This window comes from Oryctolagus cuniculus, chromosome 12 (assembly GCF_051225735.1).
Source record: "Oryctolagus cuniculus isolate XC-2025 breed Fujian yellow rabbit chromosome 12, ASM5122573v1, whole genome shotgun sequence".
NCBI classification, from domain to species: Eukaryota; Metazoa; Chordata; class Mammalia; order Lagomorpha; family Leporidae; genus Oryctolagus; species Oryctolagus cuniculus.
The window spans coordinates 64,207,504-64,219,080 of NC_142878.1; the positions used below are offsets into that span (position 1 = coordinate 64,207,504).

The following is an 11,577-nucleotide window of genomic DNA, read 5'->3' on the forward strand; positions in this document are numbered from 1 at the left end:
CCTCGTGGGCTACACTGCTGGGAAGGAGTGCCCGGGCTCCTGCTGCACCCCAATAACCCGGGGTCGGCTTAAGGACTTATCTGGAAGGCAACCGTGGCGTTTCTCGACCTCAGGGGCTGGCTCAACTTTCCAAGGGATTGTGCGCAGTAGCCAAGAGGGAACGGCAGAAGCCAGGCCTCGATCCCGCTGGGCAGCGGAGCGGGGCTGTCGGGCTACAGAATCCCCTTCCACATGCCCGGGAACCCCGCACCCAGGCGCAGTTGAGCGCCTACCCCAGGCGCGGGGTCAGCGGACTTCCGCACAGGTCCAGCCCCACCGCCACCTGCGGCCTCGGAAGCCACCCAGCCTCGCGCTCCGGGACGCGCCCGCAGGTTGCCAGTGAGAGAAAGGAGCCCCAGCGAGCAGGGGGAATGAAACTCGGGGCCTTCACCCCCGGTTTCCCCGCAGGAAGCGACCCTCTTCTGCCCAGTGAACACGAGCGAAGCTCGACCCCCATGGATGGAATCGCTGGTTGGTGCTCAGAACCAGAGGTGGTGTTCTGGCCGGGTCCTTTCCTGCCCCAGCAAGGGGCTCCTAGATCTCCAGGATTCTTTGCACTTGGTCCCTGAGTATCGTCCTGACCCCAGCTTTTGTTGGGTCTGCGCCCGTTTGCAGAGTGCTTTTGGGCACATTAGCCTGGGTGTGTATGAGGACGCGGAGAGTTCCAGATCTGCCGGTACCTAAAGAAAAGCCTAGAGTCTCCGTCGAGGGACGGGCAAGCCCCGCGCCAGGAACGGAGCATGTTTGATGAATTCCCCGGTAGGGGTTTGGGGAGCGAACGGACAGAGGCTGGGTTCCAGCTCGGGGGTGGGTAGGACGCACCCCCCTGGCATCCCGGCAGGTCGAAGGATCCACAGCGGGCGGCCACTTGGCAGGATGGCCGAAGGCACGGCCCGGCCTCCCCCTCCCTCGGGCCTGCCCATAACCTACATTAACTCTCGAGCGCAGCCTGGGCCCATCTGCCGGCCCCCGCCCCACCTCAGTTCCCCACGCCAACCCGCTCGCGCCAGATGGTGGCTGGGAGGGGTGGCCGTGCGTGGGGGACCCCGGAGCCCGGAGCCTCACCTCGCCCCTCCCCCAGCCCACGCTCCCAACCTCTTGTTTCTCATCCTTTCTCCCCTAGTCCTCCACCACCTCCACCCAAGCCAAAAAAAAAAAAAAAATCAGACTATGCTCAGCATTGGCAGCTGTTGGGCTCCGCACCCCCCCCCACGACCTCCCCCGGGCCCGCGCCGCGTCCCCGTCCCCCCCCCCCCGCCCCGCGCGCTGATCTTATCGCCCGACGACAGCCATCACCGCGCGGGCGGGCTGACAGCTGAAGCCACAGGGCTCCGCCGCCCTCAGCGTCAGAGAGAGAGAGCTCCCCGGCACCCCCGAGACTGAGAGAAGCCGGCCCTCCCCGGTCTACGGCCTCCGGGGATCACGCCGGGTTCCGGGAAAGCAGCTGCGCCGCCGCCGCCGCTGCTGCTTGGAGGAGTGGGGCCACTCGGGGAGAAACGCGCAAGTGAGAGAGCGCGAAGCTACCTGAAACTACAGATACTGCGCGCGCTTCTAGTTCCACCCCACAAGCCGCCCCATGGGGAGAGGACCCGGGCTTGCCCGGTCTCAGGCCCTCGCCTCGACTCTCCTGTGGCCGGAGCCAAGTCTGGAGCCGGGAGCGTTCCTCCCTGCCTCAGCGGAGCGGCAGGACGCGGGCGGGGGCTTGGTGCTTCTGGGGAGGGAGGGGGGACACGGTGGGCGCTGGAGCTGCAGCGGGACCCAGGTGAAGGGAGGCCCTGGAGGCGGGGCCGGACTTATTACCATACAGCTGAGGACGCGCCCCCTCCCTACCTCGGGGGCCAAGCCCCGCCTCCCCCCACCTCGGGGACCACGCGTCTGGGCGCTGGCACGCGCCAAGCGCAAGCGGGGGGCGGAGGGGGAGAAGGCACGCGCTGGGCACGCCCCCGCAGCTAGCGAGGGAGACGCCCACCAGGTGCAAGGGAGGCAGCCGGAGCTCCGCGCTCGGCCGCTCAGCTTGCTGCTAGCGGCCAAGGAGCGGTTAACACGTCTGCCGGCTCCCTGGCTGCGCAGGGTCAAGTGGTGGGTGGGCGCTTCTAGGCTGGAGGCCGACGAGGCGAGGGGGTCTCGAAGCTCTGGGAAAGAAAAAGCGATCGGAGTTCCCCGAACACTGGTTTTCGCTTTCTGGGCTTAAGTTCTTATCACCTGTGCGAGGACCGCAGGTAACTAGCGCCCGCTGCGGACGCACAGTCCACGGGGACTCCCTAGTGTCTCCGCCCCCAGGACCATCCGGGAACCACCCGCTCACCTCCCGCCCCATCCCCCCCCCGCCCCTGCCCGGCCACCCTCCCTGTCCTCCGGCGGCCAAGGTCTCTACCCTTTAAACGGCGATCACAGAGGATTGGTCACCTCCGCTGGCGCAAAGCTGGGGGGCCCAGGGGTTAGGAACGACACCGAGGGGGCGGGGACCTGCGCCGGACTGGCTGGCAGGGAGGGGGGCGGCGGGGGCGGAGGCCCCCTCCAGGCGGCGCTGGGACTGTAAGAGCTAAAGGCCGGGAGGGGAGGGGAGAGTGACCACGAGTCTGAGTGACAGGCGGCGAGGAGAGGAGCCAATATATATAAGGAAGGCTCCCGAGCGCGCAGGTTTCAGTAGCAGCGCTGCGCGCAGGCCAGAAACACAAGGCCGGGAGCCGTAGCCCCTGCCGCCTCGGCACAGTGTACCCGGGCACCGGCCCCCAGCAGCCCCAGGATTAGCCCGAGGACACCTCCTCAGCTCGGCCACCGCCCAGCCGCCCTCACCTGGATTACCTACCGCGGCAGCTGCAGCGGAGCTAGCAAGAAGGCGAGGGGGGAACAGCGTCCCGAGAGGAGCCCGGCTTTTGGGGGACCCCGCCAGCGGGCGGACGCGCGGGAAAGAGGCGCGTCCCGAATAGAACCAGATTCGGGGCCCGCGGGTGGAGAGAGCGACGCCCCAGGGGATGGCAGCCGTGTCCCGGAGCGCCTCTGGCTGGGCGCTGCTGCTGCTGGTGGCACTGTGGCAGCAGGTAACGTCCCGCGACCCCCCCTCCGCCGCGCGGCGCTCCGGGCCGTAGCCGCGGGCGCCGGCTGAGCTGACCGCTGCCCTCTCTCCTTCCCTCCGTCCCTGTGCAACAGCGCGCGGTCGGCTCCGGCGTCTTCCAGCTGCAGCTGCAGGAGTTCGCCAACGAGCGCGGCGTGCTGGCCAGCGGGCGGCCGTGCGAGCCTGGCTGCCGGACTTTCTTCCGCGTCTGTCTGAAGCATTTCCAAGCAGTCGTCTCTCCGGGCCCCTGCACCTTCGGCAGCGTCTCCACACCGGTCTTGGGCACCAACTCCTTCGCGGTCCAGGACGACAGCAGCGGCGGGGGGCGCAACCCTCTCCAACTGCCCTTCAATTTCACCTGGCCGGTGAGCACTGCCTGAGCACACGGGGAGGTCACGGACCCAGAGAGGAAGCGCCCCGGAACCAAAGCCCCCTCAGGTTTCCTTGAGTCCCCACCCCCGCCCAAAGGTCCCCAGGGGCGTCTTCTCCCCTGGCCCTTTCTTTCCGACTCTCCTGGGACTCCATCCCTTAGAAGGCTCGCACCGGTCTCAGTCCTCCCAGTCTCCTCCCTTCCCCCAGCTCCTGGGACTCCATCTTCATTACCTATCGCCCTGACGCCCCCTCCCACCCTGCCCGGGGCTCTCACTTACACCCCCCCCCCATTCCTCACCCCGCACCCCCTCCCAGCCTTCTTTCACCTTTCCTGCTTGCGCACTGCACTGCGCGCAGACCCGTTATGTTGACCCGGGAGCAGTAACTGTATCCTCCAATTAGATTAATTAAACCGGCTGCCACAAGGCACCCCTACCTTTCCCCCTGCTCATCTCGCTTTCTCTTGGCACCCCCCCCCCCCCTTCCCAGGGAACCTTCTCGCTCATCATCGAAGCTTGGCACGCGCCAGGAGACGACCTGCGGCCAGGTGAGTAGCTCGCTCCGCCGCCACAGGGGGGCGCCACGCGCAGCGCCGAAAGAGTTAAACTGCTGTCCGGGTGGGGGAAGTGTGGGCTTGTGGGTGGGGGGCAGGACGCTCAGTTTGGCCGGGAGCTGCGCCCCGCGCTGGACGCTCAGATTCCGCCCGCTGCCTGGACTCGGAGCACAATTGCGTTTCCTGCGGGTTATTTTTGGCGTGGGAACGCGGGGAGCGCGGCGGTGAGAAAGGCCAAAGCTGACGGGCCCCTTCCTGTATTTTACACCTTTTGCGAATTCCGCTCCTTTGGAAAGGGAATAATGGCTTTGGGATGTTGTTCTGACACAGAGGAAAAGGACATTTCAGCAGCACAACAATTCTCACTTTGAAAAGGAAAAAGAAAGCCATCACCCACCTCTGGGGACAGATGCCCTGAGTGGGCACTGAAGCACCCCCTGCTCCCAGCAGACCCCAGGCTGGAGACCTTTTATTCCTTTTTTTTTTTTTTTTAACTTTTTTCACCCCCCCCCCCATTTTGACCTCTTTTCCTTTTTACCCTCCCTGTCTGCTTCCAGAACACTGGGATATCTTAACATCCTTCTATTGTCCCCTTTCTGAATGACATCAGGCCCCCTGCACATGCACACACACAGGACGGCTATGCAGTGGGCCGTGTGGGTCCCTGTGGACACTGAGGCTGGCTTGTTGGCTGGTCGCCATCATTGCACCCCCTGGGGCTGGCTGCGCCCCCCTGACCTGACTTCTGCTCCTTCAGAGGCCCTGCCGCCAGATGCACTGATCAGCAAGATCGCCATCCAGGGCTCGCTGACCGTGGGTCAGAACTGGCTGCCCGATGAGCAAGCCAGCACCCTCACCAGACTGCGCTACTCCTACCGGGTTATCTGCAGCGACCATTACTATGGGGACAACTGCTCTCGCCTGTGCAAGAAGCGCAATGACCACTTCGGCCACTACGTGTGCCAGCCGGACGGCAGCCTGTCCTGCCTGCCTGGGTGGACCGGGGAATACTGCGAACTGCGTAAGCAGCTGAGCTCCCACCTGCCTGGACAGGGAGGGTCCTTGTGCAGACGTGGCACCTGCCTCCGTGGTAGGGTCACTCTGCCTGTGGGCTGGGCCTCCGGACACCAGGGAGGCTAAGGGTGGGCTTGGGCTCGGAGCCCCTCTCCTTCCACCTTGCAACTGAAGTCTGCAAAGCGTCTCCTTCCCTGTGCCAGAGTTTCCTTCTGAGATACCCATGGCTCCTCCAGGAGGCCAGGAGGGCTGGGGCACCCCCAGGGCCTAGGCAGGTGGAGAACGGGATTTCCTTGGCACCCCAAGCTCATCGAGCCCTGCTTTCCTCTCGCAGCTATCTGCCTTTCTGGCTGCCACGAGCAGAATGGCTACTGCAGCAAGCCGGCGGAGTGCCTGTGAGTCGGGGGACGGGGAGCGGGGTGCGGGCAGCTTCCGTGGCCAGGCCCCTCACCTCACTCTCAGCCTCCACTTCCGTTCCACAGCTGCCGCCCAGGCTGGCAGGGCCGCCTGTGCAACGAATGCATCCCTCACAATGGCTGTCGCCACGGCACCTGCAGCATCCCCTGGCAGTGTACCTGTGACGAGGGCTGGGGAGGCCTCTTCTGTGACCAAGGTGAGCTGGGACAAGGAGATGCAGAGGGGACAGCAGAGAGGGGGGAGGGTGGAAACCAGAGAAGCTGCGTGGCCCTTGCTTACCTAGTAGCTTTCCCAGGATCCTTCACGGATCTTGAGATTTTGAAAAGAGTCTCCACCGTGGGCCTAACGTGAGACCGTGGGTCCTTGTGCAGGTGCTGGGAAGCTAGGGTGGCGGGAGAAGCCAGGAGGTGACAGGTTGGCAGCCTGCAGGTTGCACTCATAAAGGCCAGAGCGAGAGGGAGGCCAGGCTCAGTTCCTCTTTCCACCTTGTAGTTACCTATTAACCCCCTAAGTGTTTGCTTACCTTCTAGGCCTGTTTGAGCAGCTCTCCCCTAAACAGCTGTCTGCTGGGGTGTGCCCACCGGCTGCCCCAAAGCCCTGGGGGAGCTGGGCCTCAGGGCAGAGTGCTATCTAACCGACTTGCCGGTGTGGGCACAAACAGCCTGCCCTACTCTTCCCCAGCTGCTCTTTCCATACAGCTCTGTGCACACACTGTCTCTCCCTGCTTCGGGGGCGCAAGCCACGCTTCTGGCTACAGAGGGGTCTCTGAGTCCTAGCCAGGGGGGAGGGAGCTTCCTTCTGCCAGCAGCAGCAGGTGCCTCGCATTGTCAGGGTCAGAGGAGGTAGCTGCCACAGCGACATGTGTCCCAGGCCTGGGCAGGGTGTGCAGAAGAGCTGCTAGGCTGGAGAGAACTTGTCTGGGCCCTCACCTGCTGCCAGCGAGGGGCTTGGAATTCAGACGTTATGTTCTTTGTGTGTATGTCTTTGTCCTTCTCCCCTTCCCCCAAGAAGGACACACACACACACACCTACACACCTGGTTCCTGCTCATTCATTTTCCTCTCCATTCGCTCCCAGGTGACACGGTCATATACTCATCATATGCAAACACAGCCCTTACAGTCCCTATATTTGCTCTGTCTGGTTCTCCCTCCCTGTCCTTCCCAAATAAGAAAACAAATACTTACATTTCAGCATACGCTTGTCACACCTCCTCCTCCAACAAATGCCTGCTCCCCGCCTGCCGCAGCCCCCTTCTCCCCTCTCCCATTTCCCTAAGTGGAAAGCTCACCCCTCTCTCCAGCTTCCCAGGCTTATCTCGGCTGCCCCTCCTCCATGAAACCGTTCCTCATTTCCTCCCTGACCGTGGCCTTGCCCTCCCCTGCTCTTCTGTGCCTCCGTGCTCCTCTGCCCGGCGGCAGTGTGTGCAAGCTTACCTGGCACGAAGCTTACCTGGCACGACGTTGTCCAATTGTGTATTTTCAACCTTGATGGACTGCCCTGGGCATATGTGGTTCAAGGTGCTTCCACCTACACGATCTTGTTGACAGAGGAGGAAGGATATGTGGGCCTGGAAGACTTTGAGTTGAAACCTCTTTGAGCTAAACCTGGGGGGTGAACTTGCCCCACAAGGAGCCCTGAGGTGGGAGTGTCCCCTGGCCCTGCTGAGTTGGTCGGTTCCTGTCTCTGCAGATCTCAACTACTGTACCCACCACTCCCCGTGCAAGAATGGGGCAACGTGCTCCAACAGTGGGCAGCGGAGCTATACCTGCACCTGTCGCCCAGGCTACACTGGCGTGGACTGTGAGCTGGAGCTCAGCGAGTGTGACAGCAACCCCTGTCGCAACGGGGGCAGTTGTAAGGTGAGGCCCAGGCCGGCACCAGAATGCAGAGACCCGGCCAGGTGGATGTACAGCCGCAGACAGGCAGCCCCTGCCAAGCATCCCTGCCCTGTAGGGTCTGACTTTGGCCCCTTTATGGTTTCTCCAGGACCAGGAAGATGGCTACCACTGCCTGTGTCCCCCGGGCTACTATGGCACGCACTGTGAACACAGCACCTTGAGTTGTGCCGACTCCCCTTGCTTCAACGGGGGCTCCTGCCACGAGCGCAACCAGGGGGCCAGCTATACCTGCGAATGCCCCCCCAGCTTCACTGGCTCCAACTGCGAGAAGAAAATGGACAGGTGCACCAGCAACCCATGTGCCAATGGTGCGTCCTGTTGCCTTGCCAGCCTGGGAGTCTGCCAGCCTAGGGGAGGGCCCATCTGTCACACTGGGTGGTCTGATATGGGCCCCTGTCTGTTCTGGAGGGTGAAGAATTTGTTTGAGCGACTGAGGGTGTTTTGGGAAGAGGAGCTGGTTAGTAGTGAGGAGCAGGCCTTCGGAGAGGGGTGGTGCACGCCCTGTGAGGCCTCGTGTCAGAACTCTCTGCCAGCTGGGGCAGCCTCTGACCCTCGCCAGGAAGTCCTGGGCTGGAGAGAGGGAGGCTGGAGGCAGGGGATGCAGTCAGAGCTGCTCTTGGAGGCCTTCCTTGCCCCGTGCAGAGCCTGGTGTGACAGGACGTCTAGGGTGTTTGGCCTCCTTTCAGAACACACAAAAGTGTGTTGGTAACCCTTGTGTACCTGGCCTCTGGATGGCCCGGTGCAAGGCCGGCGGGCAGCAGCGTCAGGGGACAGAGAAGCTTGCGACTCAGAGAGAGATCGGAGGGACTGAGATGAGGCTGGACGCCCACTGAATTCTTTGGGGCCACTATTGCTTCCTCAGCCTGTCCTCTGTCTTCGGTGCCGCCGTGAAGGTGGAGTGAAACGACAGGCATCGCATTTACTTGAGCATCTGCTATGCACCAAGCAGGAGCTCTTGCCTCTGTGCACCTTCGTACCTGCCTGGGCACCGCGTGCTACCCCAGTGCAGCAAGTGAGGAAGCTGAGGTTCAGAGGCAAAGCGACAAGCGCCAGGTCCCCAGCTGGAGGGAGACAGTTGCTCCCCAAACTGGAGCAAAGGCGTCTGAGTCGAAAGTTCTATGAGACGCTAGTGCTTTTAGCTGCAGGGAGGCAGAGTCACTCTGTGCTCTGGGTCCTGGCGGTATAGTGGGCTCTGTCAGCGCTGCCTGTGCTCACAGAGCCAGAAGGACCTAGTTTGTCCCCACGATGGGCCCCCATCCCTGCACCGGCGACCTGTAGGCTGTTGCTGACCCGCGCCCCGTGTGTCCTCACAGGGGGCCAGTGCCTGAACCGAGGCCCAAGCCACATGTGCCGCTGCCGTCCCGGATTCACAGGCACCCACTGTGAGCTCCATATCCGCGACTGTGCCCGCAGCCCTTGCACCCACGGTGGCACTTGCCATGACCTGGAGAATGGATTTGTGTGCACCTGCCCGGCCGGATTCTCTGGTCGGCGCTGCGAGGTGCAGGCACCCGGAGATGCCTGTGCCTCTGGGCCTTGTTTCAACGGGGCCACCTGCTACACCGGCCTCTCCCCGGACAGCTTCGTCTGCAACTGCCCCTACGGCTTCGTGGGCAGCCGCTGCGAGTTCCCTGTGGGCCTGCCGCCCAGCTTCCCCTGGGTGGCTGTTTCCCTGGGCGTGGGGCTGGTCGTAGTGCTGGTGCTGCTGGGCATGGTGGCGGTGGCTGTACGGCAGCTGCGGCTCCGGCGGCCCGAGGATGGTGGCAGGGAGGCCATGAACAACTTGTCGGACTTCCAAAAGGACAACCTGATCCCCGCTGCCCAGCTCAAGAACACAAACCAGAAGAAGGAGCTGGAAGTGGACTGTGGCCTGGACAAGTCCAACTGTGGCAAACAGCAGAACCACACATTGGACTATAACCTGGCCCCTGGGCCCCTGGGCCGGGGCACCATGCCTGGGAAGTATCTACACAGCGACAAGAGCTTAGGAGAGAAGGTGCCACTGCGGTTACACAGGTGAGCTACCCGGAAGGCCTTGGGCCTGGCCCTGCATCCCGACAGAGGCCTGCCTGGGCTCCTCCCAGGGAGTGGGGAGCTGGCCCAGGCCCTTGGCTATTGATAGGCGTCTCCTCCAACACGATTTCTGCCAGGGACCCTTTGCCCTCCCTCCCCATTTGTGGGCTCATTCACAGATGTCAGGTGTGCACAGGCTGTCCTGACTCCCATCCCTCCGTGGCTGTGGCTTCCAGTGGCAGTGCCACGCTTTCCCAGGCCTGAGACCTAAGGTTGGGGAGTCCTGGGGCTCTCCTAGGGGCCTCCTCCCACCCACCTCCCTGGTGAGGCCAGCTCTGCTCAAGCCCCTTGGTCTTGCCCAGTGCCGCTTCTGCAAGCGCCCCAGCTCTCTAGGGTCCGGGCTCCCCGATCCCCACCCCAGCCTCTCCCCACCCCCACCCTCTGCTCACAGCGCCCCGTCTTGTGTTCCCTCAGTGAAAAGCCAGAGTGTCGGATATCTGCGATATGCCCCCCCAGGGACTCCATGTACCAGTCTGTGTGTTTGATATCAGAAGAGAGGAACGAGTGTGTTATTGCCACAGAGGTGAGTGCTGGGCCCGCCATCCCTCCTGCCCTGTGGGGGCTGGGGGCAGTGTCCAGTCACTGTGGACCTTGTGGGCCACTCCTGGAGGCTGGGTCAGAATGCCTCCTGGGCAGGCTTTCGGGTCCCTGCTGGCTTTGTTGCCATGGAGGGGGTGAAACAGGATACATAAGCCAGGGCTGGCCTGGTCTCTCCCACTGTGTTGGCACTGTGCTGGGCAGCCGTGGCACTAGGCCAGCTCCCTGGTGCTGCTTCCCAGCCGCTGGTGGCTGAGGGGGGTTGCCTTGGGTCCTCCTGCCCCTTCCCACTGGCCTCCTCCATCAGACCACCCCATGAGCACCAGCTCCCCAGTTCAGGTGTGGCGTGTCAGGGTGGGCAGCCCCACACTTGCCTTCAGCCCTGCCTGCCCTTGGCTCATGCCTACCTTCTGACGCTCCCCAGGTATAAGGCAGGGGCCCACCCGGGACAGCCTGGCTTCGGCCCAGCAGCTGGACTTTCCTTCTGCGTTGTTTACATTGCATCCTGGATGGGGCGCTTTAAATATGCAACGTGCTGCTCTCAGGAGGAGGAAGAATGGCGCGAACCCGACAGACTGTGACCTTGCCAAGAGATGCAATGCCCTTGAACACCTGGGGGCGTCTGTCTGGCATCAGATTGGCAGCTGCGCCAGCCAGGGGAACAGAGAGGAGAGGAGCGGTGCCACTGGGACCTGCCCTGCCAGCCAGGGCTCTGGCCTGCTTTCCAGAGAGTGGTGGTGGTTCTGTGGGGGCCTGGAGCTGCCATGGCCTGCACTGGCATTGGTGTTTCCAAAAGTGCCTTCGCCCAGGCTCCGTGGAGACAGCCGGGCCCAAATCAGAGAGGACAGAGGGGGCCAGAAAGCCATCAGGTGTGGCTTTTGGCAAGGGTAGCCCTGCAGGTGAGGCGAGGGCCCGCAGGGAGAGGAGCACTTTCTGCCCCTGCCTCCTAGCAGCGCACGTGGGCCCTTCTTGGACTGCCCCCCAGCTCCTCTCCCTGGCCAGCCCCCTGGGCAAGAACGTTGGTAAGTCTTACCTGGCACCCATTGCCCTCTGCCCCAGCTGCCTCTGAGCTCCTGGGAGCGACAGGCAGAGGACCTGGCCCTTGTGCCCGTCGGGCACCAGGCCTTGCTGGGGTGCTCAGGGCAATGATGGTGGACATTCCACTGGGGGAGAGATGGGACCCTTCCCTCCCTCGAACCTGGGCTCTGACCATGCCCACTACTGCCCCCACACAACCCTAGAAGCCCATCTTCAGAAATCAATAATATGAGTTTTTATTTTTTTGTAGTTTATTTTGGAGTCTAGTATTTCGGTAATTTAAGAATCAGAAGCACTGACCTTTCTACATTTTATAACGTTATTTTGTATATCATGTGTATTTATAACATGGAAGAGATGTGTACAGGAGCTTATGACTGCTTGGGTCCTGTCTTTGTGATGGCAGAATGGGAACCCCCTCCCCACCTTCCGACCCCGAAGAATTCTAAGGCCCCTTCTCGCCCTGCTGCTCCGTGCCCTGCAGGAGCCCCTGGGGCCTGAGCATGCACCTGGGTATGGCCTGCTACACCCCGGCCCTTGCCTCCTTCCAGTGCCTGAGCAGCCCACATTCACCTCTC

The 11,577-nt window shown here is 62.7% G+C and overlaps 1 protein-coding gene across 1 annotated transcript; it reads left to right on the forward strand.

The window, feature by feature from the left end:
• The first annotated feature begins 2,678 nt into the window (after positions 1 to 2,678).
• Positions 2,679 to 11,368, forward strand: DLL4 (delta like canonical Notch ligand 4). The gene is made up of 11 exons (XM_008269178.5): positions 2,679 to 3,080; positions 3,190 to 3,459; positions 3,956 to 4,013; positions 4,777 to 5,040; positions 5,368 to 5,428; positions 5,516 to 5,646; positions 7,143 to 7,312; positions 7,440 to 7,659; positions 8,665 to 9,367; positions 9,839 to 9,947; positions 10,386 to 11,368. Exons 1-11 carry the CDS (start codon positions 3,015 to 3,017, stop codon positions 10,389 to 10,391), a joined length of 2,058 nt encoding a protein of 685 aa, XP_008267400.2. The 5' UTR covers positions 2,679 to 3,014; the 3' UTR covers positions 10,392 to 11,368.
• Positions 11,369 to 11,577: the final 209 nt, after the last annotated feature.